At 48.1% G+C, this 27,527-nt stretch overlaps 14 protein-coding genes across 14 annotated transcripts; 7 read left to right on the top strand and 7 right to left on the bottom strand.

Annotated features, from left to right (window-relative positions):
• Nucleotides 1-512: 512 nt before the first annotated feature.
• On the bottom strand, nucleotides 513-722 carry PADG_11411 (uncharacterized protein; the record flags this gene model as incomplete). Its single annotated transcript, XM_010759658.1, has 1 exon — nucleotides 513-722. One exon carries the CDS (start codon nucleotides 720-722, stop codon nucleotides 513-515), a length of 210 nt encoding a protein of 69 aa, XP_010757960.1.
• A 1,287-nt stretch (nucleotides 723-2,009) lies between these two features.
• PADG_11410 (uncharacterized protein) lies at nucleotides 2,010-2,310 on the top strand (the record flags this gene model as incomplete). Its single annotated transcript, XM_010759657.1, has 2 exons — nucleotides 2,010-2,105; nucleotides 2,215-2,310. The coding sequence occupies 2 exons, from the start codon at nucleotides 2,010-2,012 to the stop codon at nucleotides 2,308-2,310; spliced, it is 192 nt and encodes a 63-aa protein (XP_010757959.1).
• Nucleotides 2,311-3,271: 961 nt separating this feature from the next.
• PADG_11409 (uncharacterized protein) lies at nucleotides 3,272-3,466 on the top strand (the record flags this gene model as incomplete). The annotated part of the gene is made up of 1 exon (XM_010759656.1): nucleotides 3,272-3,466. The coding sequence occupies one exon, from the start codon at nucleotides 3,272-3,274 to the stop codon at nucleotides 3,464-3,466; it is 195 nt and encodes a 64-aa protein (XP_010757958.1).
• A 969-nt stretch (nucleotides 3,467-4,435) lies between these two features.
• On the bottom strand, nucleotides 4,436-5,728 carry PADG_02313 (uncharacterized protein; the record flags this gene model as incomplete). The annotated part of the gene is made up of 2 exons (XM_010759013.1): nucleotides 4,436-5,574; nucleotides 5,647-5,728. The coding sequence occupies 2 exons, from the start codon at nucleotides 5,726-5,728 to the stop codon at nucleotides 4,436-4,438; spliced, it is 1,221 nt and encodes a 406-aa protein (XP_010757315.1).
• Nucleotides 5,729-7,042: 1,314 nt separating this feature from the next.
• On the top strand, nucleotides 7,043-9,418 carry PADG_02312 (ribosome biogenesis protein ERB1; the record flags this gene model as incomplete). Its single annotated transcript, XM_010759464.1, has 1 exon — nucleotides 7,043-9,418. The coding sequence occupies one exon, from the start codon at nucleotides 7,043-7,045 to the stop codon at nucleotides 9,416-9,418; it is 2,376 nt and encodes a 791-aa protein (XP_010757766.1).
• Nucleotides 9,419-9,828: 410 nt separating this feature from the next.
• On the bottom strand, nucleotides 9,829-12,267 carry PADG_02311 (uncharacterized protein; the record flags this gene model as incomplete). Its single annotated transcript, XM_010759012.1, has 3 exons — nucleotides 9,829-11,772; nucleotides 11,863-12,108; nucleotides 12,211-12,267. The coding sequence occupies 3 exons, from the start codon at nucleotides 12,265-12,267 to the stop codon at nucleotides 9,829-9,831; spliced, it is 2,247 nt and encodes a 748-aa protein (XP_010757314.1).
• Nucleotides 12,268-12,787: 520 nt separating this feature from the next.
• On the top strand, nucleotides 12,788-13,666 carry PADG_02310 (ESCRT-III subunit protein VPS20; the record flags this gene model as incomplete). Its single annotated transcript, XM_010759463.1, has 3 exons — nucleotides 12,788-12,831; nucleotides 12,987-13,350; nucleotides 13,451-13,666. 3 exons carry the CDS (start codon nucleotides 12,788-12,790, stop codon nucleotides 13,664-13,666), a joined length of 624 nt encoding a protein of 207 aa, XP_010757765.1.
• A 551-nt stretch (nucleotides 13,667-14,217) lies between these two features.
• On the bottom strand, nucleotides 14,218-15,112 carry PADG_02309 (uncharacterized protein; the record flags this gene model as incomplete). The annotated part of the gene is made up of 2 exons (XM_010759011.1): nucleotides 14,218-14,644; nucleotides 14,838-15,112. 2 exons carry the CDS (start codon nucleotides 15,110-15,112, stop codon nucleotides 14,218-14,220), a joined length of 702 nt encoding a protein of 233 aa, XP_010757313.1.
• Nucleotides 15,113-15,576: 464 nt separating this feature from the next.
• PADG_02308 (uncharacterized protein) lies at nucleotides 15,577-17,706 on the bottom strand (the record flags this gene model as incomplete). Its single annotated transcript, XM_010759462.1, has 3 exons — nucleotides 15,577-15,711; nucleotides 15,780-17,420; nucleotides 17,482-17,706. The coding sequence occupies 3 exons, from the start codon at nucleotides 17,704-17,706 to the stop codon at nucleotides 15,577-15,579; spliced, it is 2,001 nt and encodes a 666-aa protein (XP_010757764.1).
• A 575-nt stretch (nucleotides 17,707-18,281) lies between these two features.
• Nucleotides 18,282-19,865, top strand: PADG_02307 (ubiquitin-binding protein CUE5; the record flags this gene model as incomplete). Its single annotated transcript, XM_010759010.1, has 5 exons — nucleotides 18,282-18,302; nucleotides 18,376-18,685; nucleotides 18,759-19,022; nucleotides 19,096-19,389; nucleotides 19,450-19,865. The coding sequence occupies 5 exons, from the start codon at nucleotides 18,282-18,284 to the stop codon at nucleotides 19,863-19,865; spliced, it is 1,305 nt and encodes a 434-aa protein (XP_010757312.1).
• Nucleotides 19,866-20,885: 1,020 nt separating this feature from the next.
• Nucleotides 20,886-21,544, bottom strand: PADG_02306 (mitotic-spindle organizing protein 1; the record flags this gene model as incomplete). The annotated part of the gene is made up of 3 exons (XM_010759461.1): nucleotides 20,886-20,939; nucleotides 21,241-21,318; nucleotides 21,440-21,544. 3 exons carry the CDS (start codon nucleotides 21,542-21,544, stop codon nucleotides 20,886-20,888), a joined length of 237 nt encoding a protein of 78 aa, XP_010757763.1.
• Nucleotides 21,545-22,696: 1,152 nt separating this feature from the next.
• PADG_02305 (uncharacterized protein) lies at nucleotides 22,697-23,648 on the bottom strand (the record flags this gene model as incomplete). Its single annotated transcript, XM_010759009.1, has 6 exons — nucleotides 22,697-22,852; nucleotides 22,937-23,039; nucleotides 23,175-23,216; nucleotides 23,300-23,343; nucleotides 23,402-23,495; nucleotides 23,581-23,648. The coding sequence occupies 6 exons, from the start codon at nucleotides 23,646-23,648 to the stop codon at nucleotides 22,697-22,699; spliced, it is 507 nt and encodes a 168-aa protein (XP_010757311.1).
• A 610-nt stretch (nucleotides 23,649-24,258) lies between these two features.
• Nucleotides 24,259-24,783, top strand: PADG_02304 (uncharacterized protein; the record flags this gene model as incomplete). Its single annotated transcript, XM_010759460.1, has 1 exon — nucleotides 24,259-24,783. One exon carries the CDS (start codon nucleotides 24,259-24,261, stop codon nucleotides 24,781-24,783), a length of 525 nt encoding a protein of 174 aa, XP_010757762.1.
• Nucleotides 24,784-26,222: 1,439 nt separating this feature from the next.
• On the top strand, nucleotides 26,223-26,669 carry PADG_11408 (uncharacterized protein; the record flags this gene model as incomplete). Its single annotated transcript, XM_010759655.1, has 2 exons — nucleotides 26,223-26,264; nucleotides 26,349-26,669. The coding sequence occupies 2 exons, from the start codon at nucleotides 26,223-26,225 to the stop codon at nucleotides 26,667-26,669; spliced, it is 363 nt and encodes a 120-aa protein (XP_010757957.1).
• Nucleotides 26,670-27,527: the final 858 nt, after the last annotated feature.

The raw sequence follows: 27,527 nt of genomic DNA, 5'->3' as shown, positions 1-27,527 counted from the left end.
TACCTTTTTTTTTTTTTTTTTAATTTCAAGGGAGAGGGGATTTTTGTTTTTATTTTAGGCAATGATGCTAACAGAAACGGCATGGGACATCACCTGTATCGACAAGATTTCCGGCAAATAGGAGATAGACATGCACAGCCACATGTGGATAAGGGGGGAGGGAAAAGGAGGTTTACAACAGGGGATATTTTCTCCTCAGCATGCAGTTGAATACTATACACCGACATTTGGCATCCTCCCTTGAGTGAGGAAATTGAAAATGAGAACCCGGTATACCACTGGACCCTGCGTTTGAAAATATGGAGACCGCACTTCGAACACCCAACAACGTCCCCCTGGCATTCTTTTTTAGAATAGAAAAGTAGGATGCGAGACCAATCCCAGGTCCATCCCATGTCCCGGTAAAGGCAAGGAATGTTAACAGGGAACAAAAGGTAAGATCATCATATATCAAATTTACCGAGAAATGAAACTGTGAAAAAAAGAATGGCAAAAAGTTTAATAATGCAGATTCACTCCTCACGGCACAATTTAACAGTGCCAAAAGATGCAGTATTGCCCGGATGGTATTTTAACACGGTCTGGATCTTTGCAGCTTCCGTTATCATGAGAACCTGCGGCGCAAAATGGCTTCTCTCCACGTGGACATTTGGTGTTGCAAAATGGCGCTCTGCCATACCACCGGTTGAAAGCAGGTTGAGGACTATAAGGGAGAATTTCATGATCGCTTGCTTTCTTGCTTTCTTGCTTTCTTTTTCTTGTTTTGGAGATCTCGATTAGAGTTGGAACTAAATTATCTCATGTTTAAAACGTTAGTCCGTAGATGCTAAATGTAATATTGGAGGCAAGAATTGCTTCGAGATGGACACTAATTTCTTACGGGGCAATAGGCTCTTGACGAGACGTATTGGATTGTTTGGAACCTTTAGCCTTTTCGGTCTAAATCAGAAGTCAGTGATGGCGAAATGAAACCCGTAGCAGAATTCGATTGGGGGAACTTTAACAGGAATCAATTGAGGATTTTACTCACATCTCCACGCCCAGATATTAAAGCTCTTGGGAGATTCAAATAAGCTCATAACACAGCAGGGAACCAAGTCCCACCCAACCTCCTATAAATGCCATTGTGAGAATGATTCTTTTCTTCATTGTGTGAAAGAGCTTTGGGACTGCAATCAGTTGTATGCAGGATCACACATACGGTCCGTGGCCCGCGACAAAAACGGTACCCCGGAATACTTTTCCACGGAGAAAGACTCTTTGATCCCTGAGGAGTCTGGTAGATCTCCTCTCAACCATTATTGCATCCGGCATCCATGGATGAGGCTCTGAGAAAACAGGCTGGCCCATAAATTAGTTAAGCCACCTCAAACAGGTAGAGTGTTCCATGTTTATTTTCTTTTTTACACTGGACTTCATATGACGACCCACCTTGTTGGAGGCCGCAGCATATCATCGCTGACGTTTGGAAAATGAGCATTCGTATATGTCGAATGCTATATGCCATCATCAGTGATGATCTTTGCTGAATTGACAGAGGTTAAGGTCATGACAAGGCCCTCTAGCCTCGAGATGATTCAAGTTTTTTGAACTGCATTATTGGACTATCAGCCCAATACCGTTCAATTGATGCCAACCCCCGTCGTTCGAGCGGCTAGCCTGGTTGCCGCAGAACTAAATTATTTAAACATGACAGCCGCGTAGGGCTCCTAGAACCCTAAAATTAAATTTAGGTTTTAAATCTCACAGATGGAAACAACCTAGGTCATACAATCGGTCAATATAGTTGCAATTTGGTCCACTGCCATTGATAGGAAAGCTGTGGTGTTTGGTGATATTATTTTAGCTAGTTGGGGAGTTCTGGCAAATGCCATGTTAGTCAAGAATCTGGTTTCCTAGGTCATCTGAAGTTAAGACACTTACTCACTTACTATCCCTTACTTTTCCCCTCAACAATATCATGGCTTTCTTCACATTTCTAGGCATATCCTAGAGGGAGCTGAAGATGCATGGGTCGAAGTGAGAGTGAGAGTAAGAGTGAGCGTGAGCGTGAGATTGAGGCAGTGCGCAATGACAAAAGATCAAGGTATCAGCCTGCAATAATAGTGGCATAAATAAAAATTCTTGCCTGCTTCATGTACTGCGTGTGTATGTATGTGTAAAGATTGTTGTAACATCCAAAACGAGGCACGCGCCTAGTTTTGGGTTTGATAGGACCAGATCGCAATTAAATTGCCCATCAACATTGGCAGGGGAGTTGATGTGGCTGAGAAACGTGGAACCGCAGAGACGATTTCCCAGACAGACTAAACTAAAGCTTAGCCAAGCGATCCCTAAAAGTTGTTTATTGTGTGGACTCTGTCATGAATCGTGATGTTGAAGATGCTGCTATTTCCATAGTTGGCCTCTCAACAAGTGCCGGATCTATCATCTAACCTTAGTTCCTGGACGTGAAGCATAGTTAAAATGCCCTCCCTTCCCACAGCCGCTTACCAGTAATAACTATCAGCCATCAACCAATAATGGCCCGTCAATGACAACAACACAGCTTTAAATAAAACACCATGCTAGCAATGGCGGTGGAAGGGGTGAATCAAGAGCGAGCAATGAATAAGCAACAGATATGATTTTGAAATAAGAACGACTCGTCAGCATCCGTGGAGGAAAAAAGTAACATAACAATGATAGGGTGGCCTCCTGGTGCCTTTCCATGGGGAGGTTTGAGCCGTTTGGGGGCCGTAAAAATAAATGTCACGTCCTGTCAGAGCAAGTAACTTTCTTAGGGCTGCCAGGGTTAGATTTCGCGGCCAACCGTTTCCCCTGGAGCGTGCAGTCGTTCGTGGTTAGTGGATGCCAGATGTGTTCCAAACGCGATATCGTAATATATCATGGTTCAAACATCCCAGGAGCACATGGGAGGGAGTCTAAGGCTGAAGTCCCAACAGATATCTGATGAACAGGGAAGATAAATCCGAATTTAGTCGGGTGCAAGAAGCAGTTCTGTTAAGGCTGTCATGGTCAGTCACGGTTCTTCTGAAGATCTGCTGTAGAATTGAAAAACTCGGCAACGTCTTGCCCCGGTGCAGCCACGGCCAGGAGCTCTTCCAATTGGTCACTTGGAGTTTTTGAAGTGGCATGGCGCCATCATTTGCCGAGCCTCTCATTTTCTGGAGATATATTTGACTGGCTATTCCGTTTATCAGATTGTTTCCTTGCCGAGATCGATGCCTGGCAGCCTTCAGGTCAAGGGCAGGCCAAAACAACGTCATCTATGCCCACCCCCTATATCACGGCATACCATCAGCAGGAAGGGTTCTTGGTAGAGTTTTCGGTTCAAGATCCGAATACGGAGGAGATTTGGTGGAGAATCAAGCCCAAGGCTAGTGAACTCCGTTATGCCGGAAGGCTGGGCGGAAGAGGGGGGTTAGAGAACGCTTCACCACAGATGTTCCAGCGAACGTTTTGACCTTTTTACCAAGCAGGTTGAAACGCCAAGTGCCCCCCCTCTCACACGCGAGATTTTGGGCTATGGATAGCTTCCCTGCCAAGGGGGGGTTCGCCGTGGTAATCTGAAAACGACCGGGGAAGGCCAATCAATGAGAATAATCCCTCTTCCGCTGTCATGTATGATGCACAGTATCGACCGATGGATGTGGATCACTTGCATGACTGGCCCAGGCGGCTGCATTTGCTCTCTCGAACGGCCGTAGAAGCTCTGGGGTGATATTCCTGCTATTGGTAGTTACGGGTGAGGAGGCGGGGGGTGGAGAAAGGCGGACCCAGTTAAGGTTAGGGTTGAACACAGCCCGGGGGGGTTCAACACCCTGCTTTGGCGGTGGATGTCTTTGCATCGAGTCGACTGCGACGTGGAAAACATTGCTTTGTTCCTATTTTCTTTTTCATGCAAGCCATACACTCATCATGTCATTGTTTTCAATTTTGTATACATGTGCTATCCTACGCTATGTTACTGTACGCAGCGCTGACTAAGATCGCGAAAGCGAAAGACATTCCCACTGGGGAAATGAGAGAAGTGGGTGGAAAATAAACAAAAAAAAAAAAAAAAAAAAAAAAAAAAAGAGGGGGGGGAAATACGCAGCATACCTTCTATGTTCGTGGCGGGTTATCAGCGAATGAGTTAAAAGCAGAGAGAGAAGGAAAACAGGAAGGCTAGAAGAGAAATTATGATGCCAAAGTCGCAAAATCTGGAATAATGTGAGAGAGGAGAACACAACAATGACTATCTATTTCTTTCCAGTAACAGCCCAAACAAAATCAAAATAAAGAATAAAAAATATAAAGAAATGTATAAAGAAGAAACAGGCGAAAGGAGGTGAAGTAGGAAAAGTCAAGAAGAGCCGGGCCAAAAAAAAAAAAAAAAAAAAAAAAAAAGGGAAAAGGAAAGGGGAAACAAGAAAAAAGACAGAAAATGAGACTATCCCATCATCTCCTCATCGTCGAAAGCAAATCGATCTATCACCCGCCTAGCATTACTTGCTATCCGGGTACATAGATGTTCTGTATCATGCGCTTGAGCGGATTCCCCTGGAGGACAGTTGTGAGGCTGTCTGATCCCCCCCATGTGAAACTCAAGATGGTCAGGTCTGGGTTGGGAATGCCACCACCGTTGCCGGTCCTCCAGCTCTTCAATCAGAGAAAGCAGATTCGGACCCTCCAGGCTCTCGCTTTGAACCGCATCAACCATGGGAGTCACAGCGCTGCCAATTATCGCATGTCTAATGACATGGTTCAACCACCTCTTCCACTTTCGCTTCCGTTCGTTGGGGTCTGACGATAGAGAGGCAATGAAAGATGGGGAGATGACGTCTCTCCCCAACTGCTCCGCGTCCATTTGCGAGACTTTCAGCCAAGTGTCTCCGAGAACGTTGAGCAGGCTCCCGAGTACCATGAGGTTTTGCACGCTACTGCTGAAGGACTGAGGGCATATTTCGCAGTATATAACGGACCTGGCGTTTCGCGCTGCAGAATAGAGGGTGAAGAGGGTCTGAGATGAAGGTGGGAAAGAAGAAAGCGTGGAAAGGGAGTTGAGGCAAAGATACATGTAAGATACGCATGAGCATGGCGCTAGAGGCTGATGTTGCCGAAATGCGTCGGGTGATTGCATAAGATTCGGAGCCGGTGAGAAAGTCGTTGATAAAGGCGGAGAGAGCATCCCCGCACCAGATGTCTGCGGGTAAGCTGGTAATGTTGGATAAAGAGAGGCTGACATTTGACCGGAGGTATGCGCGTGGCCGTGTTCCCCGTACATCGGGCCGGTAGTGACAAATTGTCCCGCTGATATCGTGTAGGAACTGTAGGTTGGAGCATGCAGAGCGGCTCCAGATAATAGATGAGATGGGTCCGGGAGTGAAAACGGCGGCGATTGCTCTATTCCGGAATAAAATTGTGGTGGAGTTGTTGCTGCTGCTGCTGCTGTAAGCTCCTCGTCCCGGCGTACGCGAGACTTTGGCGGACGCCCCATTGGTTTTTGGATTGAATAGTGGCAATACAGGTTTTGCCTGACACACCGGCTGCAGCCATCAGCTTCGCCAGAACATTTTAACTTTCGCTGCCCTGGAGTTTCCGAGTCGTTAGCAAAAACGAAAACTTCAAGATACATCGGGAAAATAGAAATGTGAGAATTACTGCATTCATCACAGGCAGCATGTCTTTTGGGACCTGCTGATTCTGTCGCAGGACCAGTCGATGGGTTGCGTGAAAGTGGCATTCTAAAGCGATCGTAGTGAGTTGTAATATCTGCAATGAGCGCCATATGGGAAAAAGAACCACGATCAAGAATGGATGTAGGGAACAAGGGGATTATATACATTTTTCTAATTTCCAAAGGTTGTTTTTCCCATAAGCAAGGGCTCTCGCCAATGCTTTTGGGAAAAAGTCGCTAGGGCTCTTCGCCTCTAGGCTGCTTTATAAGTCATAATAATCAGCCACGTTTGGGGATCGTCCTGGTTGACATAATCTTAACAGCGTGGACCTGGTTATATTAGAAGAGTTTCTGGATTCTCCAAGAAGTGTTTAGAGTCGCCAGTAGTCGCAGAAGGTAGAAACGGTTATCTCACACCCTTGTTCGCATCTTGCACAAATTCCGGCTGCTCATGGACGTATATCGTACATACATACATACATGCATACATACATACAACCTAGCGGTATTAGTCAAATCGAATGATAGAGAGGACTTGGGTCCTCCTGCGTTTCGCCTGGGAATGGGCTATGGATTTGCTTGCTAGCCATATTTTGACAGAGATCCGAGGCTGGAGAAGGGTAAATGCAACCGTTGCGGTATCTCCCTATTATTGGAATTATCGGCCTCCTTGCTTTCCAGCAAGCCTTATGAGTTAAAAAGGAGTGGGGGCTAAATTAAGAACGGGTTAAATATATAGTTATGTTCTGCAAGGTGCCCGTGTGAGAGGGGATCCACCAGCGGGGCCAACCCACAATAAGTCACCTCCCAGTTTAAAATGGAGATCCCAAGGCCCCGAAGCTTAGGGACGGAGGCCCTAGGGATGGGGACCGTCAACACCTTGGGGCGGTTGCTCTGACGCTGATGAGAGCTCGGATTTCCAAATTGGGGAAAGTTGACGTCTAAATCGGGAACATGATACACCTCGCACCCTGCCGTAATCCCTGAGCCGCATCAGCCGAACCTTTTCTTTTCAGCTGTTCGATTTGAAGAATCAAACTTGGAGCAAAGCGCACTTTGGCTTGGGGGTAGCGAAGAGCTGGGTTTTCTGGTGGAATGCTCCGTACTCTTCCTGAACTTCTTCGATGATTACTTAACAAATATCCATCCCTCTTATGTATTTGCTTTCCGCGTTTGGCTGGGGGGGATGCGGATAAATGTTCTGCCGAAGACGATGCACGTGAGCAGGCGCCGGGATAACTATTTCTCCTGGCCGCGCGGAAATCTTGGCATCTATAACTCCGCACTAACAAGAAAAAAGTCGGACGAAGGTCCAACCTCCAAGGATAAACAGTCGCATTCCGCTCGACATTCGGCCATCAAGGGTTTCAACCGTCGGCAATGGACGGCTCCAAGGGTTCCAGGAAGCGCAAAGCTGTCACTAGAGACCTGGGCGAAGAGCCTGGTGTGGTCTCTGGGAACGAACTCAATCTGGATTCAGCGGACAGAAGCCTCGCCGATCACTCTGACGATTCGGAGATAGAATTGGCCGACGATCTCAACAGTGACGACGATGAGGAGGAGGATGAGGAGGACGAGGAGGAGGGCGAAGACGAAATTAACAGCGATGAAGTCCCGTCAGATATAGAGCCCAAGGTCGTTGGCAAAAAGTCGAGGCCGGGCCGCGAAGTTGACATTATCGTTCGCGGGGACGATACCGACGACGACGACTTCGAGAGTGATGATAGACCCAATTACCGAGTAGTAAAAGATGCCAATGGAAACGAACGATATGTGTATGATGAAATCAACCCGGATGACAACTCGGATTACTCTGAAACTGATGAAAATGCGAATACTATCGGGAATATCCCGCTCTCCTTTTACGACCAGTACCCACACATTGGGTATAATATTAACGGGAAAAAAATAATGCGACCAGCAAAGGGACAGGCTCTTGATGCATTGTTGGATAGTATAGAACTTCCCCAGGGGTTTACAGGTTTAACAGACCCTGCTACCGGAAAACCCTTGGAATTGACTCAAGACGAATTAGAATTACTGCGCAAGGTGCAAATGAATGAAATTACGGAGGAGGGCTATGACCCTTACCAGCCAACTATCGAGTACTTCACTAGCAAGCTGGAGGTTATGCCGCTGAGTGCGGCTCCGGAGCCAAAGCGGCGGTTTGTTCCGTCGAAACATGAGGCCAAGCGCGTGATGAAATTGGTCAAGGCAATCAGAGAAGGGCGAATTCTTCCCTACAAGCAGCCAGCTGAGGAAGATGAGGCGGGGGAAGGTGTACAGACATATGATATCTGGGCCAATGAGACTCCGCGAGCAGACCATCCGATGCACATACCTGCTCCTAAGCTTCCCCCCCCTGGTTATGAGGAGAGTTACCATCCACCACCAGAATATCTACCTGATGAAAAGGAGAAGTCAGCCTGGCTGAACACGGATCCGGAGGATCGTGAAACAGAATACCTACCCACAGATCATGATGCCCTCCGAAAGGTTCCCGGGTACGAATCATTTGTCAAGGAGAAATTTGAACGCTGTCTTGATTTATATTTGGCCCCCAGAGTGAGGCGAAGTAAACTAAATATTGATCCGGAAAGTTTGCTTCCCAAGTTACCCAGCCCTGAAGAGCTGAAACCCTTCCCGTCGACGTGCGCTACTCTATTCCGTGGACACCAGGGGCGAGTCCGAACTCTGGCCATCGATCCTACGGGCGTTTGGCTTGCGAGCGGCGGTGACGATGGCACTGTGCGTGTGTGGGATATTCTTACCGGGCGCCAGTTTTGGTCCGTGGAGCTGAGTGACGATGATGCCATAAATGTCGTCCGATGGAGACCTGGGAAAGATGCTGTGGTTCTGGCGGCTGCAGCTGGCGATAGTATATTCCTCATGGTACCACCTGTACTTGATCCAGAAATGGAAAAGGCCAGTCTTGAGGTTGTGGATGCTGGATGGGGATATGCCAAAACATCCCCCTCAACCTTAACCTCAACAGATAGTACGAAGACGTCACCGGTCCAATGGACCCGTCCTTCATCTTCACTTCTCGACTCTGGCGTACAGGCCGTTATCTCCCTGGGCTACATCGCAAAATCTCTCTCCTGGCATCGACGGGGCGATTACTTCGTGACCGTATGCCCAGGCACATCTACTCCCGTCTCCCTCGCAATAGCAATCCACACCCTTTCGAAACACCTTACCCAGCACCCATTCCGCCGTCGCCTGAAGGGCGGCGGCCCACCACAAACCGCCCACTTCCACCCATCCAAACCCATCCTCTTCGTCGCAAACCAACGCACAATCCGCGCATACGATCTGTCCCGGCAAACCCTCGTCAAGATTCTCCAGCCCGGTGCCCGGTGGATCTCCTCTTTCGACATCCACCCAACCTCCTCCTCCACTTCTGGCGGTGACAATCTGATCGTAGGCTCATACGATCGACGCCTCCTCTGGCATGATGTGGATCTCTCCCCGCGCCCATATAAGACGCTCCGTTACCATCAGAAAGCCATCCGTGCCGTGCGTTATCATGCGAACTACCCACTCTTTGCTGACGCGAGTGATGATGGGTCCCTGCAAATCTTCCACGGAAGCGTTACGGGTGATCTTCTCAGTAACGCTAGCATTGTTCCATTGAAAGTCCTTCGGGGCCATAAGGTTACAGGCGAGTTGGGTGTTTTGGATCTGGATTGGCATCCGAAAGAGGCGTGGTGTGTCAGTGCAGGTGCGGATGGGACGTGTCGGTTGTGGATGTAGGATATCTTCTTGGTTTTTACACCATGGCATATACCTCTGAAGTTAATTGGTTCAGTATTTGCAAAGGAAGCACGTTCTTTCGTCATATTTTTTGTTCCCTTTATAGTTATAATTAAAGAGTTTTAGAGGACTGGGAATGAAGTATTTGATTGCAGACAGGGGTTTCCCAAGGCTTACATTTTTTAAAAAAAATTTACACGTAGAGTATATCCATCACTGATGAGTACAGCTCGTGAGAATCGGCTCTGCTGAATGTTCAAAGTCGGTTTAGGGGGACACGAAAGGTCGAACATAGGAGTAGGGCCTCCGGAAGCCAATGAAGAAGAAAAGGCGCCATATGAACCATACCATCAAACCCAAAAGATTTGAAGAGCCCAAGGTTCAAAAAGAAGAGAGAAAGAAAATACGATTTATAATAAATTCCCCCCTTCCCAATCCCTCCTCAACTTCTCATACCTCTTCAAATCAGACACACTAGGTCTAATCCCCGCCTTGGCAACCACAAAGTCCTGAAACCGAATCGTATCCCTTCTCTTAATAGCCGAATACCCAGCCCGGCGCAACAACGACCCCAAATCAGCACCACTAAACCCATCACACGACCTCGCCAAACCCCTCATCTCATCCGAGAACTCAATCGGCAGATTCCGCACCAGCGTCTGCAAAATCTCCACCCTCTCATCCGCACTAGGCAAATTAACAAACAGCAACGTCTCCAGCCGGCCGGGCCTTAACATAGCCGGATCAATGATATCCGGCCGATTAGTAGCCGCAATGACATATATACCCTGCCTCGCGCTCCCCAGCCCATCAAGCTCAGTGAGAAGCGTATTTACAACACGTGCAGAAGCTTCCGAGAGCGTATCGTCGCGACGGGGCACGAGGGCATCAAGTTCATCGAAGAATATGACGCAGGGGACGGATGATCGGGCGCGCACGAATACCTGGCGAACGGCGCGTTCGGACTCTCCGACGAATTTGTTCAGCAGCTCAGGGCCCTTGACACTGATGAAGTTTGCACGGGACTCATTGGCGACGGCTTTGGCGAGTAATGTCTTTCCGCAACCTGGCGGACCCCAGAGTAGGACGCCTGTGGGTGCGGTGATGCCGACGCGAGCATAGATCTCTGGGTTGCGGATTGGTTCGACGATGGCAGTGGACAGTTCGTCCCGGACGCCGCCTAGGGCGCCGATGTCTGCCCACGTTGTGTCTGGGATGGTGGCGAAGCCTTCGCGTTTGGAGGAGGGTTGGATCTTGGGGAGAGCAGTGAAGAAGTCGGCGTTGGAGACGGAGATTGTTTGAGATTCGGAGTCCAGAGGGGTTTCACGGGCATGTTTTATGAGACGGCGTAGTTCGCGGATTTTGGGGCTGATTTTGTTGTCATCATCACCCCGTGCTGTATCTTCGATCTCCATTTCATCGCCTGTGTGTGATTTAAGGAGTTCGATGTATCGTTTTATGGCAGCCGATCCGGCAGTGGATACGAGGTCGTTTAGATCAGCCCCGACGAATCCGGGAGTTCTTTTTGCCAGGAGTTTAAAGTCCAAGTCGTCTGCGAGATTCATATCCTTTGTTAGAACACGCAGGATTTGTTCTCTCACAGGCTCGCTAGGAACGGTAAGATTGATCTCCTTGTCAAATCTCCCACCTCGCCGGAGTGCTGCATCCAGGCTGTCCGGACGGTTGGTAGCGGCTAGGACGATAACAGGCTTCCCGTCCGTTTTCTCCAATGCCAAGTCATCCATGCAGGTAAGCAGCTGGGCAACGATGCGCTTTTCCATTTCTCTTTGGGCACTCTCACGTTTAGGAGTGATTGCGTCGATTTCATCGATGAAAATGAGGCAAGGTGCGACCTTCTTTGCTTCTTCGAAGTGCTCTCGTAGTGCCTTTTCGGATTCTCCTGACATACCAGAGACTATAGACGGAGCGGATATTGCGATAAACGGCACACCCAGTTCCGCTGCAAAGGCGTTGGCAATCATGGTTTTACCGCAACCAGGAGGACCGTGAAGCAACACCCCTCGGGGAGGTTGCACTTTGGATGAAGAATAGACTTGAGGGCGTGTCATTGGGAGGACGATGAGGTCTTCCAGCTCTTGGATTACATCGTCCACTCCACCTAGATCTGCCAAGCTAACGTGTGAAGGAGGCGACCTGTCAATGCTGCTTTCAGCTTTCCGCCTCTTTGGGTGCGACTCTCCTCCGGCCTGTCGCCGTTTATTTAGCGTGACTGTAGTGCGAATTGGTGAAGCCGATTCAACTCCTGACGCATCCGCTGATTTTTTAACGATAGCTGAAGTCTTTGATTTTGCCCCCCACATCCCAACGATACTCTTATTCATACCATTAGAGGCCTATGTCGGGTTAGCTACAACCATGCTAGATTTGATTTAGAGATAGAAAATAGACCCCAAGCCTGGGATCCCGGGCGGGTGGAAGCCTACCACAACATTATTCTCTTCCAGCCCTTCAAAATCCTCCTCAACCGAATCTGATTCCTCATCACCCAGCACATCAGTTTTCACAACTTCCAACACCCTTTCGATACTGTCTTCCAACAACTTCTTCCCTCTGCGGTTGAGACTGGAATTTGACCGTTTAATCCGATCGTAGACGAATGGTGGAGTTAAGCGGACATTTTCTCCTTCCAATTGCAGGTCGTCCGCAATCTTGCGTACTATCTGGTATACCTATATTTGCGATAGACGGGTCGAATCAGCATCCTGCCTGTTTTTTTTCGCATGGGGACCATAAATGATTTTATCCGAGTGACCCAGCGTATATGAGCGTACCTCTTTATCCAGACCGTGTCCCAGGGTTGGCCTGCCACTGCGGTTTCTGGGAGCCATCCCGCAAGGATCGAAGCCGCCGCCTATACTCACTCTCCTTATTTTTCTCCCGGAGAGCTCGTCGTCGTCCGCCGCAAAGCCGCAATAAATTTGTTAAGTCCAACCGGGAATTTTGCAGCGTGGAAAAACAATAGCCCGGTATTGAAGGTCATGTGACTTGATTGGAGAAGTTGCTCTCCGCGCCTAATGGAAGGTTGAAAGTTCGCATCCCAATGAAGTAGCAGGAAATTTTGTCATGCAAATTATATCTTCACTTTTTCCTTTGTCTATCCCAATCAACCCTTGGAAAGTGTGGGTGTAATATGTTATTTGAGGGATCTTCGAATGTGAAATCACATGAGTAAAGATCTTATCTTATCAGTCTAGTGTTTCATACTGTACCGTACAAGTATTCGTATAACCACCCCATTATTAGGTACCCCTGAGCAAGATATGTCATCATCGACCACTTCCTCAAGCGGACTTCGCTTTGATCAACATTCCCCTATTCCTCCTTCACAGCAAGGAGAATGCGACAACAATGGGCAACACCCCCAGTTCGCATAAAATCTCCGCTCAGGATAGGTACGTTTGGCCCAACCACAACGACCCCATATCCGTTCAGGACTTCCCATCCGCATATCCCAAGGAAGATAAAATCCAGGCTGCAACATCCCTATTACTCCCGATAGATAAATCCAGCAAATCCAGCTAACCGCTCCCCCACAACCCTCTAACAGAGCAATCCTCAACCTAAAAAACCAACGCGACAAACTTCACCAATACCAAAAGCGCATCACAATCCTTACAGACCGCGAAACCCAAATCGCTCGGGAATGTCTAGCTCGCAACGACCGGGCACGCGCCCTGCTCGCTCTCCGCCGCAAGAAATACCAACAGTCTCTTCTGGCCAAGACAGATGCGCAACTGGACCAACTCGAGCGGTTAGCTGGTAGTGTCGAGTTTGCACTGGTGGAGAAAGACGTGCTGTTTGGCTTGAGGCAGGGGACGAAGGTGCTGCAGACGATCCATAGGGAGATGGGCGGGTTAGAGGGGGTGGAGAAGCTTATGGGTGAATCCGAGGAGGCCAGGGCGTATCAGGAGGTTTGTTTATATATATGCTTGATTTTCTTGTCATGCAGAGATTATCTTTTTTGGCTCTCATGTGGTTCTGTTTTGCTAACCCTATGTTGGGATTTTACAGGAAGTTAGCCGCATGTTAGGTGGCCAAATGTCCAATCAAGATGAGGACGAGGTAGAAGATGAGCTCGAGTCGATGGAGCAGGAGATCTCTGGGCCCGTCCGTCTTCCGGATGTTCCCACGTCAGAGCTGCCTGAAGAGACAGAACAGCAGAAACGGGAAAAGGAGAAGCAACGTGCTAAGGCTCGGGCAAGAGCAGCTATAGCGATGGAGGCATGACCAAATTTTTTTTTTTTTTTTTTTTTTTTTTTGGGTGTATAGTCATTGCATACAGGCGTTAGATGATATACGTCACCTTTCGTATTCCCAGGTGGTTATTTATATATCTATTATATAGAGCTGGGCGTGTTTACCATTGGATTATTGTATTTTACAGTCTTCTCACCTCTATTTTTGTGCTGAGGCGCGTGACAGGATCTCGGTTCTATTTATCTTTTTATATTTGCATTTTTCATTTCAAGGATCTGCTCCAATACCTCAAATAGTGTTGGATGATTTAATGATGGCCATCACAAGCAATCAGCATATTATATATGGAATTTTTATTGGCAAAGGAATGGGTAACATCAACTAATAGCTTCAAGAGCAGAAAAGGACAAACAAAGAAAATTCCAAGTGATATCTAAACAGCCATCATCAATCAGTCTCGCAATAACAAATACAAGAGAAAACAAGATATCCCCAAATGTAGAAGTCATATATCACATAGCATCATCACAGCCATAACTTCTATCCCCTCCATAACAACTAAATTAACAAAACCGCCTCTTTCATTTCCCGGGCCCAATTGTCCTCCCAACTCCCTGCACCCCCTGGATAGCAACATGATCCCTCGGATTCGCCGCAGCCTCATACAAAAACGTAACAGGCTCCCTATTCAGCGCCATATGCTGCCCCTTAAACCCCACGTACGAAACCCGAGTCACCTCCTCCTCTCCCTGACTCCAGTTATCCTCAAAAAAAAGCGTGATGGACGTCGTATTGTTGAACTGCGCTCTGTTAAGGGGGATCTCAAGGACGTCTGAGTCCGGGCCGGTGAGCGTTTGGGGGACGGAGAGGGTCTGTGTGGGGGTTAGGTCCGCGGCGGTGGAGAAGTCGAGGTCGTGGCGGTTGCGGAAGAGTTTGAGGGTTCTGGGGGCGGAGGGGATTGGGGGGGAGTAGAGGAGGAGGGAGTGCAGTTTTGTTTGGCCGGTGAAGCTGGGGCGGGGTTGTGCGTTAGTTACCTCACTATGTCTTATTTTATTTATTATTTTTAGATGGAGGTGGAGGTGGGGGCGGGGTGCTGAGGGAGTGGTTGCGTCCAGGAGAGGTGGAAAAGGGTGTGGCATCATTTATGACAAGCCACAGGGCAGAATAAATACGTAGGAGAAAGGGGTGGGGATCGACGAACGGGATATACATGAGCAATTGCTCATCGACGTCACTCTCCAGCTCCGGTTTGTCATCCAACCGCTGCGCCCATGTCTTTCTCACAATCGCCGCGCCGGATTCGGACTCTGCCTCGTTGAAGGTGATAATGTGATCAAAGTCGATTTGCTGGTAGAGGTTCGATTGTAGTGCGGGCGTGATGTCGGAGGAATGGTCGTGCTCATGGTGCTCATGATGGTCATGATGATCATCATGGTCATCATGGATATGATTGTGATGATGATGATGATGGGACATGTTGCGTTGATTCTATCTTTAGCATTGAAAGGAAGGTGTTGTATATCGTGTTCATTAGACTAAATAAGCGGGTGGAGGTGGGGATTGACGGGGGAATTTATTGACTTTTATTCTGTTTGAGGGCGAGATTTGTGCTGATGATGTCAGGACTAGCAGAAATATTGCGATGTTCTTCCCGAAGTTTATACAGCGAGGGGTTGTCCCTGTTGAAGACTATATCCAGTCGGCTTGATTTAATGGTTATCGCGGATTAGGAATCCTATTCAAACTATGTGGTATATCTACATGTTCCAAATGTAATCTTTGAAACCAAAAAATTTAAAAATATAAAATATAAAATATAAAATAAACAGTTGCTCTGGAATCTCCACTTGGTGGCTCATTAGCCCATTTCTTTAACTAAATGATCCGAGCGGAAACGCTGAACCACGATAAGTTATACGGAGCAGGCTGAACTCCCTACTTTACTCTTTAACTTGGTAGTAACCCGGGGCATATTCAAGAAGCCACGACTTCTCGATTTTCGTAAGATCTCGAATAAATGTCTTACTGCCTGTCTGTAGAATTTCATGAAAGATAACCCAATCCGCTTTGCGGTTCTAAAGATTCCATGGATCATTAACATCAAGTCCCCAAGAGCATTATTTGGCAGGAAATGTTCACTTACAAACAGCAAAGAGCTCGGGTGTGCGTGTAGCGTTATGTCGCCGCTGATGGGTTTAAAGCTGCCATCTGGCTGCATCTTCGCTGCATGTGCAAAATATCCGGTTGTGAGGCAGCGCTGGATTTGTTCTGGTGTTGCAGGACTGGATGAGGAGAGGCATTCATCCACTTTAACCCCGAAGCGATCTAGGTATCGCTTGAGCTGCGCACGGATGCTGACGGCTTTGACCATAGATCGGTAGTTGAGACGATTGTTTCGACACCACTTGGCATCTTTCTTCCCCTTGGTAACAAAAGCTTGATACACGTTCAAGTACGTTAGATGGTCCCCCTCCTCCACAGCAAAGTTTCGCCGCGAGCTCTCCGCCTCTTTTTTGTCTCCGTTTTTCTCGAACCAGACTGAGCCTTGCAGACTTGTCATTGCAGCAATTGACAGAATCTCACTCAGACAACCGAAAGAGGCGGCCCCAAGGAGAGCCTTGCCCAGCATCGGTTCCACTGCAAGCTCAGCCATTTGAATCCCGAGTGGGCGTGTGAGTTTTGCATAATCATCTAAAGCACCGAGAGAGTACAGTAATTCAAGGCCACGAACAACAAGTTCAGACGGAGGAGAGGAAATGAAGTCAAAGCGGACGATGTTGTCGATACCCAGGGCCTTGAGCTGAAGAATCACGGGTGCGAGATTAGACCGTTGGATTTCCGGAACCGTTACCTCTGGCAGCGATTGATATGACTGCTCAGTGTAGAGGCGGAAACATTTCCCCATCCTGGTCCGTCCTGCACGCCCCGCTCGCTGTGTTGCGGATGCCTTGGAAATGGGGGTTGGCGTTAACGTCTCTATACCGGTATTTGGATTATAAGCGCGGAGTTTCGCAAAACCACAATCGACTACATACACAATGCCATCAACGGTGATGGCGGCTTCAGCAATATTGGTGGCCAAGATGACTTTCCGGGTATTCTCGGGTGCAGGTTCAAAGACGTAGAGCTGTTGTTCGGTGGTGAGCCCGGCATAAAGGGGTAATGGAAGAAGAGCTTGAGCTTTGGCATGCAATGAATTTGCGCGTTCTGAGATTTGCTGGATCACGGTGTCGATTTCCTCTCTTCCTGTTAGGAACATCAAGATGTCCCCGTCCGGTTCCCTGGTATGAATGTCGAATACGGTTTTGACAGCTCTCTCCACGTAATCTTCTGCGGGAGTTTCCAAAAAGAGGCAGTCGACGGGATACATCCGCCCTTCGATGGTGATAATTCTGCCAATAGAGCCGCCGGGCTCATTTTCACTTTCAGGATTGAATTCGTCTCCAGCAAAGAAACGCAGGAATTCTTCTGCCTGCAGTGTGGCACTGCTGACAACAATTCGTAGTTCGGGGCGTTGTTTTCTGATTTTCTTCAGAACGCCAAGCAGGATATCAGTGCTTATAGAACGTTCATGAGCTTCATCAACCATAATAACTGAATAGCGAGACAGTAGCGGGTCGACCAGGGCTTCTCGCAACAATAAACCGTCCGTCAAGAACTTAATCCGTGTTGACGACGAGGTCACATCCTCGAACCGGATCGAATAGCCTACATCTTCACCAAGTTTACATCGCATCTCTTCGGCCACTCTAGCTGCGACTGTGGTCGCAGCCACCCGCCGAGGCTGATAAAAACAAATCTTAGCGAACCAAACATCGACATGAACAGTTTCATGCATAGCATACCTGAGTGATGGCGATTATTTTCCCATCCGAACACCATCCTGCTTGGTCGAGGAATTGGGGCAATTGGGTAGTCTTCCCGCTCCCTGTCTGGCCCACAACAATAGTCACTGGATATGTTTCTATAAGGTAGAGAAGAGCTTGCCGGTGACGGGCAATTGGTAGCAACGCCGCAGGTTTATACAGCGACGGGATGAACGAAGCTGTGAGATCAAAATCGGATGCCATTGAGATGAGAAGGGACTGGAAGGCGCCAATTCATCTCAACTGGAAAGGGCAGTCAGCATATACGCATGAAATCCATATTTCTCGGCAGACAGCACTCCATAGACACCTTGGAGCTATATAAGGGGCTATACAAAGAAGTCCTCTGCCGGTGGATGTTAGGTTGGTTGCAGCGCGGGCGGAAGAACAATTGTTATTCGACCAAAGTCGCGGGCTGACTCAGCACTTGCCTGAGCGACGGGTATTAACCGTTTCTCCGCGCTCCGGCTGTGGCTGACACGCAGAGCGACGTTCGGCTGTGGCTGGGTATGGAGCTAACTCTAATCAGGCTAAAGCATCTAATTAGTTAGTTTGACAACAGCAGGCTCTTTGCGAGCTTATCTAATCCGTCTGTCAGGGTTCGTCGGTGGTTGCTTGCCCGTAAACACGCGGACTCGAACTTGGAAAATATCTCTCTGCCTTGCGATTCTCACTATTTCTCGAATAATATCTTTCTCTCCGATACCTTCGCAACTTTATTCGACATTCAATTTTTGTGTGCGTGGTGTGCCCGTGACTTGAGCCTCCAGTTAGTTACAATGACAGACGGAGAGAAACCTGTATGTATGAACCGTTTTCCTCTCCCGCATAACCGTTTCCCCTTCCGATCTAGAGGTCTGATATTGACCGTAGAATGTGCCTGTGAAGGCCCTAGCTTCGCCCAATAACCCTCCAGAGTCTCCAACTACAGCTCGGCCTTTGGATTTTGACGATGAACCTCAAGAGTCTGGCGTGGTTGCAGCACAAACATCCGCCGCACCATCCTCACAGCAGACACCGAGCAACGATGAACCCCCCCCAAAACCACCTCGACCGCTCAGCCCCATGCAACAGGCCGAAAATACTTTGAAGGAAGTGTTTCCTAGCATTGATGCTAGTGTAATAAAGGCGGTTTTGGTAGCTAGTGATGGGAATGTGGAAAGATCATTCCATGCGCTGCTCGGTATGGAATACATCAACGTCGTATTTGTTCCTTTGCTGGATATTAGTAGTTAATGGCATTGCTTCTTCGATAGGCATGTCGGACCCCAGCGCGCAAATAGACCTGCCTCCTATGATGCCCCCGCGGCCGCCCAGGAAGGATTCGCCCACCCAGCGACAGCTCGAGGCCGACGAAATGTATGCGCGCCAACTTGCGGAGCATTACAGTGGAGCTTCCCAGCGTTATAGATCCCCCAACTCCTCATGGGATCATGAACCTCATTTGCCACGACAATCAAGGGAAACAGGCCTGAAACCAAATGAACTTTATGATGATAGAGAGCATAACTTTTTTGATGGTATGGTCTGGTTCTCTGCACCTATACCTTACATGAAAATATCAAACTCATATTTGTCTGTCACACTCCCTAGATGATTTGCCTATAATTAAGGAAAATATCCGAAAGGGGTTCTTGGAGACGCAGACAAAAGTTACCAGCTGGGTTCAAAATTTCAAGAAGAAACTCGAGGGCGACGAGGAGGATGAGTACGGAAACACCCCACCTCGCCCTACACAGGGATACGCTCAGGGATACGGAGAGAGCCAAACCTATCGAATGAAACGGAGCGGGGATGGCAGGCGAAGTGGTGATCGTGAGAGGTACGATGCGGATCCCCAGGTCCTGGGTGATGATTTCTCCACGCTAGAGCTTAGAGATTCCGAAGGTATGTCGCCTTAACTTTTGCCAGGTACTACAACAGCAGATTATCTAACCAAAAGTACAGCTGAACCGCCCCGGTCAACACGACCTCTGGCAAACCCCGACCTTTTCAAGTCAAGCTCCCCATCCCATGATCGACGAAAGGTCTCCTTCCAGGAAGGTCCTCCGGAAGAAATCAGTGAAAGTTACCGTCCAGGCTCCGGCTCGAGCAACAACAAGCTGTCCACCGGCGGGAACAAATCCAGTAAATGGCAACCACTCTCTGCCGTTGAACCTTCTCCCGTTGGAGACAATGATCCTTTCAGCCTAGGCGACAGTGACGATGAGAGGGAAATCAAGAATAAGGATCTCAAGCCCGATGAAACGGAGCAGGTGAGGAAGGCCGCAGCTGAAGCTAAGGCGGGGGATATTGGGTCCGATCCGCCAAAGGCTGGAGACAATGATAACAAAAAGGACAATAAGCCTGCGGCGGGACCTTAGCCAGGAAGGGCTGTTGTGTTTTCATTTTTCTGCTGTCATAATGTTTCCCTTTCCTTTATGTGTATAATTTTCGTTTTCCGTTTCTGCATGCTGGTTATGATCATTTATTGTTTTGACAGTTCTCCCTCTTCTTAGTCTCAAGTCGCTCTCCTTGCGCTACCACGCCAGGAAAGGGTACGACCTTGATTTTTCCTTTGACGAGTGGCATTTGCGCCCTTTGCCTGCCTGTCTATCTGAGAAATATGCCAATATGATGGCTAGGCCTTGCATTCCTCTACATAGCCAGACCCCCTTTCAGTGTTTTTTTTACCCCCTTTATGATATCCAAGAAAAGTGCCTTATAAGCCAGCTTTTTTTTTTTTTTTTCATTGTGTTATGGGAGAACAAGTGATAACCAATGGAACCTCTACCTTCACTCGAATCTTCTCTGTCTATTCCAACATGGATGCAGTGAATACATAAAATCTGTCGCAATCTATCCGTTCCACCAGGAATAATGGAGGAATTTTGCATTAACTACCCTCCTACCCTTCATGACTACAACTAACCATAAAACCTCAAACAAAGCTATATTATTTCCTTCTCTCTCACACACATTCACGGGGTGAACTCACTTATAGCATACCAAGCGCAGTCTCTCAAACGAACATAGTAAAAGAGGAAGTTAAAAAAGTAGGCAGTCAATCGCAATGGCAAAATCCATACGCCCTCAAGAAACACCAGCAAACTCTGCAATTATATACATATATAGTATTTTCCCGAAGAGATCCCCACATTCAAATTCCCAACCGTGCAGATGGGTTTTCAGTCACCCTCTCGGTCCATAGAGGTCTGCAAAGCTGGGCACGCAGGCATAGAACACCAAATATCTTTCTCGTGACCGTCATAGCAAAAACAGAAAAGAAATCAAAAAGTAAAAATTAAGAAAAGAAAGAAGCCGTATCCCCATCCCCATTCCCATCCCCATCCCCATCCCTTTTACCAGCCCTCATACTTTCGTTCCTTTTGGTGGATAAATCTCTAATCCACCGCTGGTGTCGCAGCAGCCTCTTTGCGCAATTCTTTAATGACAGCCTGCAGTGTCATGAACGGAAAATTATTAGGGGGAAATCACATCACACTCCAAACCACCTAACCAAAGCGGCGTGGTGTGTGTGATGTAACGGCAAGAGTATTTAAATCAGCGCCCATATCTTTTATTTAAAGCGAGAGGGATAATCCACACGGCCACTCCACATGTGGGAGGGAAGGGCAGAGAGAAGAAAAAGGGGGCCCCGTAGATGAGATAACATGTGTTCGAGGAGAAGAACATAAGTGCAAAAACTGGGTATTGGGTAGATTCCATTGCCATACGAGCAAAATGCCAACTACTTACAGCAAGGGCTTCAGGGTTTACTCCATTCTCAATTAGGGAGACGCAGAGGGATAGCTCTGTGCGGTCGAGGTGGGTGTTCTGGAGACAACAGCAAACGAAAACGAACACGTTAACATTTTAATTTTTGCCGATATGGAGCTCTTTGTTTCGGATGGGACATGCTATATACGTGTCTATACATATAGTGCTGGGGACGTACCAGAATCGTGGAAATTTCATGGAGGATATCGATGACTTCGCGTGCGGCTTGTCGTTTGTCGTCTTGCTGTTGCTGCTGTTGCTGCTGATGGGGTTGGGCGGGCATGGTTTTCTTTTCCCTCTAAAAAGTTTTTGAGGCTTTTATTCTATTTTCTTGATTGTCTGGGAGGGTCCTTTTGTCCCCGGTTTATATATAATGGAATTGGAGGTTTGATTAGAGATTGTTTACGGAATTTTGGAGGAATTGCGATGCGTTCGTTTGTAGTTGCGCGTTTATTTACCAAACTGAACGCCGAGCAAGGAGTGTGAGCAATTACAAAGATCTCAACAGCCGTGTTCAGTCTTTAAAATTAGAGCTCAGAGTTTCCTTGATATGACAAATTCAGGCAAGTTCGATAGCATTGAGATATGAAATACTGAATATAAATATGGATATACATGTAAGCTCTCGACTACAGGTTTTCTTCCATTAATAGATGATGATAGGCACGTATGCCAATGGAATCACTTCGTAACCGGGTCATAACATTTCAGGCTGATTCAATGACTTTAAATCATTATCATCTTCGCCAGCAGCAGCACCAGCCCATGGCACCACAGTCTCAATCTCTTTGTCTCTTGCGGACTCGATCAGTTCTGCAACTCGCAACTCGAGAAAGCAGTCACTTCATGGCAAAACCCATCACCATTTCTCGTTTCATCATTAACTACCATCGAGGAACGGGGATTGGAACCGTCCTCTGCCAGCCTTTTCATACTCATCGAACTCCGTCACCTTCCGCGCCGCAAATGGTTCAAGCTTTTCTGAATTCCCAATTGCCTGTCTCGGTTTGCCCACTCAGTGCCGAAGTGTTGGCGCAGCTGCGTATAAGGAAAGCTGCGATGATCGTTGAAACCAATGAAAGAAGCATGTGCGGCTACAGGTTTGTGACCACTTGACGAGACTGGAGAGCTCACGCTCTTCATATCCAGGCACTTCTGCCACTTCCTCCTCTAAGATGCGTGTGAAGATCTCCAGGTACTTGGAGTACCGGGCGTTAATCTTAGGCGGCTTGTCGTCCTCACAGTCCCATGCGCTGTTGACACGGGCCTATCTTGAAGAAGACACTACGGTGCTGAGCCGAACAGCTGGGCTGGTCCGATGCATGGCCATTCGACAATAGTGAGATCCTCCCAGCTTCGGATAATCACAGTCAACAAGCCAAGGTCGTCGCATATCAACTTGAACTTGCAACGGTCATATATTGAATTAACCAAGTCAGCCATTATAGGTTTCTAGGACTTTGCCCTCCACGTATTTGTTTTGGGCATTGATGAAAACCAAAAACTCGAGTTCGGTTGCGCTGTTGCCAGTCCTGCCCGATGATGTATTGAAAATACTCAATCGTCGTTGTAAACCCCCGGCTCCGGTCACCTTAAGTTAGATCATCAGCTGAGGGAAGGCACCCTTGAACAAACCGCGTCGAGGAACGGGAAATGAAAAAATTGCACGACACACTAATAAAAGTATCAACTCCTCCATTGTGCAGGATGGTAAGTTATGTGCCTTGAATGTTAGTGGGCGAAGCAGTGCAGAGCCCGCCCTGGGCTTCACACCCTGGCTGCGGCAGGCTGCCAATACCGTCAAAATCAAGCTTGAAAAGCTGTAACTAGCAGATAATTCACCAACTGCCTGTAGGTAATTTGAACCTAACTATCATTGATATCCTCCCTCATTGGTCTGGTGGGGCACTCACTCCGCATTAGGATCCTTCTGAAGGTCGCTGAGGCTCAGACCGCTAATAAAGTCCGTTACCATGAACGGACCCAGAGCAACCGGGATTGCTGGCGCGGTAGTTAACTAACTAGTTAGGCACCCTACACATGGACTCTCGGGACAGGAATCGTGGTCTTGCTGCCGATGAGCTTCAGGGCGGTCAACTCCATGGCCACTTCTTGTCGGCGTATTCGTCACTTCACTGACCATCCTTGCACGAGGGAAGCGGACCATCCAAGTAGCACCGTCGCTGAAAACCATGTTCAAGCCCGCATTAAACGCGCCATGGCGGAGGCCCGTCCTGTCAAGTTAACAGGGAAGCTTGTCAAGACGGACAGAGGACACCCATTGGCAGAGCTGGTCCGTCCTGAAAGGGCTTCGTTTACCTCGCCAACCCAAAGCTGGTCCTGGACTTGATGTACGAAATCGAAAAGAGCGTTGGTGTCCGTGACATCGGAGATTCAAGGGGTGTGGTTGAGGTTCTCCCTCCCGCCTCATTCTGTCCCGCCTCCGGAATAAATTGTTGGAACTCCTGCAGAGCTGACTCGAGCCAAATGGATATTTTTGAAAGATCAATATGGAGAATAGAGCTGAGCGTCATATATACTTATATATACCTATATAAATTAATTGTTTTCGTTTTACTTTAGGTTTCTCATCTCGGGCTTCTCACCTGTTTGCCTTGAAAGGTGGTTGCTATCGGAAGTTTTGACTTGCACTTCTTGATTAAATAAATACTTATTTATTTAGCGAAAAGTCAACACCCCAAGAAGATATTTAAATATTTAGGCCAAAGTCTATAAACTGTAAGCCCTGCGTACAATTAATTGCAACTGGAATTTCGGCGAGCACGCCTTAGGCCTCTTAACCAAAGGCCCTAAATATTTTAACAAACACCAATAGTGGTCTAGAGCCCAAGATTTAAATAAGTTCCTGTCTTTTAATGTCCTGGCGATCTGATATTATAATAGCGACCCGTTAAAGAGCGCTCGGAGTCCAACCACTGCATTTCGTCTATCTACGGGTATGGGAATATCTTATAAAGAGATATTCATTTTATGATAATGACTCCCGTCACCATCCACACCCTCCATTCCATTCCCCAAAAACACATCGCCCTCGAAACCCTCTCTCAGATCAACCGCTTAGAACGCAAAACCTTCCCGGCCTCCGAAGCGTTCGACTTCTCCGACCAAAGTCTCTGGCGTAAGAAGCCAAATACTCGCATTTTATATGCGACCGTAACCAGTACCAGTGCCACATCAAACACCAAAGCCCCGGCATACAACCCCATAATCGCCTACGCCCTCTATGTCCGCCAGGGGTCCACGGCCCTCCTCCACAAAATATGCGTGGCAGAGCCATTCCGCAATCGAGGGATTGGAAGGCAATTACTGGTCTATGTGATTGAGGAGCGGCTGAGGGGGTGTGTGGCTGTGCAGTTGTGGGTGGACGAGAAGAGGGAGGCGGCCAGGAGGTTGTATAAGGGCTGTGGGTTTATGGAGATGGAGGCGGTGGAGGACTATTATGGGCCTGGGAGGAGGGGTGTAAGGATGGTGTTGAGATTGGAGGGACAGGGGGAGGGGTGAAGCTCTGTTTTCGAATGAGATTTGTCTTTGGATGGCCAATATGGTTCCGCTGGAAGGGGTACCTACGGTAGGTAGGCTGGTCTGGTATCGTCAGGACTCTTCTTCCCACTTGTCCTGGGACATAAAAGTCTGAGAGAGTGTGTGGTCTCTTCTATTTACTTCTGCAGTTTGGAAGTTACGTGAAACTATACGTCCGCTGTCAAAAGACATTACCATTGAGTGCAGCATCATCCCTTTGCGGTGTCGGAGACCTCACCAGATAGCGTGGATGCACAATGGCACTATCCAGGACTTCATCTAAGTGTGAATACGGGGTTGTTTTCTGGATGAACCGCGCTCAGGTGTTCGCTTGTTAGTCTACCAGCACGGTGGAAGAATTGCGCAAGTCTACTCCCAAAGTGTCCGGGAATACCTGCCTCAATATCACACCTAGATACACTGAGTTCGCTATATCAACAACGCGGAATTGGGAGTGGAAGCAAGCCTACGTGGTGGTGTGCCCTCAGTGACAAGCACACTGCCATCAGTATAAAAAAAAACAAATAATACTAAAAAAAAAAAAAAAAAAAGGCAAACAGGGAGTGGTACGTGAGCATGCTACTTCTAATGTCTCCCAACTTCCGCCTTTGCTGACGGATATGTTTGTTATTAGTTTGCTAAGGAACCCTTTTTGGCATGCCATGATTGGGCGTAGTGCACATATTGGACAACCGACTGGATCCCCTCCTATCTCAACACCTCAATTCTTCATCTAGCAACCCACAGATCCCGCCTGGAGGCTGTGTAGAAACCCCGCTTGAGAAGAAACGCAAGCGAAACAGAGCGAGTTGTACTGCAGCCAGGGAGGGAAACATATATGAAGCGGTAGAAGTCCACATCAGTTCTACATTGTTGACATCAATCGCAAAGAGCAGTGATATATGGAGTCGCTTCCAGCCACAGTCATAAAACTGCTTTTCGGGGTCCACCGCGACCTGGTGAGTTTTCACGCATCCCCCTTTCCGTGATCGAGAGGATCGTCCAAAGAGACCAGCTCCAACTCAGCTACCAGACTTTTGGCATTTTGGAATGCAGTCTTAGTCCAACGCTGTTCAATCATCAAACCATGCCAAATATCTTAGGGGAGAATTTCCCGTCCTGGCCAGGCGTCGATGGCAGATCCGGGTAGTTGATCCGTAAACAGGTCAAAATTCGCAACATGGACCGGTTATAACCTGATATATCGTAGCATCCAATTGGCCAATGTCCGTGTAAATTGAGTAACCACAATCACCAGCAGCCTTCATATCAGCATCAAGAGGCAGAATTTGTCGCCTCCGTGAAGTCACAGAGTTTAACAGAGAGATCATCGCTGAGAAGGAAATTCTTCCTAGCAGTATCCTCCACGAAAACATGACTGTCGTGTATGCGCGCAAGGGTACTCACCATTTGCCGAAATCATGAGAGCTGAAGAGAGCGAGTTGGGTGCTGGGCCTTCAGATGTGCCGCAAGATCTCCATTCTTCATCGACTCCATTTCAATGCAGTCAGTCTTCAGGGAAGCCAAGGCAACTCACAACGCCATAGCAATTCTGCAGCCGGCAGCCGCGTGTAGACATCTACTTCATGCTGGAGGCTTTGACGGCTCGCTTGGGTGTCGTCGTCGTTACCACGAATGAACTTCAGTGGCAGCTCGACGGCGATGCCACCGTGTTGAACGACGACTACTGTTGCACCGTAGCCAAAGTATGGGGTCGCAAAACAGGAGACCCCCCGTCTAGATTCAGGAGGGGAGAGGACACACTTCAGGGAGGAAAGGAACTCTTAGCTGTTCCTGTGAGGCTGCAGTTTTTGAGCATGGAACTTCAAGGCAGAAGCTCGCGTCTTCAAACTACTTTAGAACTTTAAGCTTGGGTTTCCCCTGCTGAAAGCGTAAACTCTCAATTGGCAGTATTTGCACATCCCTTAGCAGGTTGGCAGGAGAGATTGAACTCGCAGAGTCGACACAGAGTTGTGATAGAGTACGGAGTTAATATGGATCGAACGAGGACGAATTGAAATTGAATAATTAAATGAATGGATGCACCCGCCATTTTGGCTCCAAACCTTTTTTCCTTTCCATGTTGATTTGCTACTGCACCTCCCTGAGCAGCGCCTCTGTAAACCTCTCATTTGTTCCGCCTTCAATGATTCGGACAATTCCACATGCACCTAGCTGTGCTAACTAGCTTGAAAAGGATTAGTTAGTTAGTTACGGCATGTTGAGAGTTCTCTCTGTCCCATCCCGCAGTAACCAGTAATAGTTTAACGCACCTGGATCGTGTCCCCGTAGCGGTGAGTTCATTTGCGTGGTTACACACATGGTTCAAACAAATCCAATCCAGCCCAAGAAGATCGGATCAGCATCGCGAGGAAGGTCACGTAAACATATTGAGAGAGTACAAATCCTTTTCCATCTACCAACAAGAGCAGTCCGCTGCCCACCAGGTAGTTAACTACACCAAAATCGCAGGCGTGAAGTGAAGCCTTAGGCAGCGATTGTGCAAGCAAAAGCAGGCAGCGGCCCGATGAGAAGATTCCTCAACCACCTCACTCTTCAGCCATCCGTTAAAACAACCACTTTCTGCAGTGACAAAAATCGGACTCCTGCATCCATGGATGGATGCATCAGCTCGCTCCTGAGCCCGGAGTCCTAAGACCTTATTTAGTCCACAAAGTCCAGAACCTACGTGGCAACCGCAGCGTGGGTTGGGGGGGGGGGGGGGG

Source organism: Paracoccidioides brasiliensis, assembly GCF_000150735.1.
Source record: "Paracoccidioides brasiliensis Pb18 unplaced genomic scaffold supercont2.2, whole genome shotgun sequence".
Lineage (NCBI taxonomy): Eukaryota > Fungi > Ascomycota > Eurotiomycetes > Onygenales > Ajellomycetaceae > Paracoccidioides > Paracoccidioides brasiliensis.
This window is presented reverse-complemented; position numbering and strand designations above follow the sequence as displayed.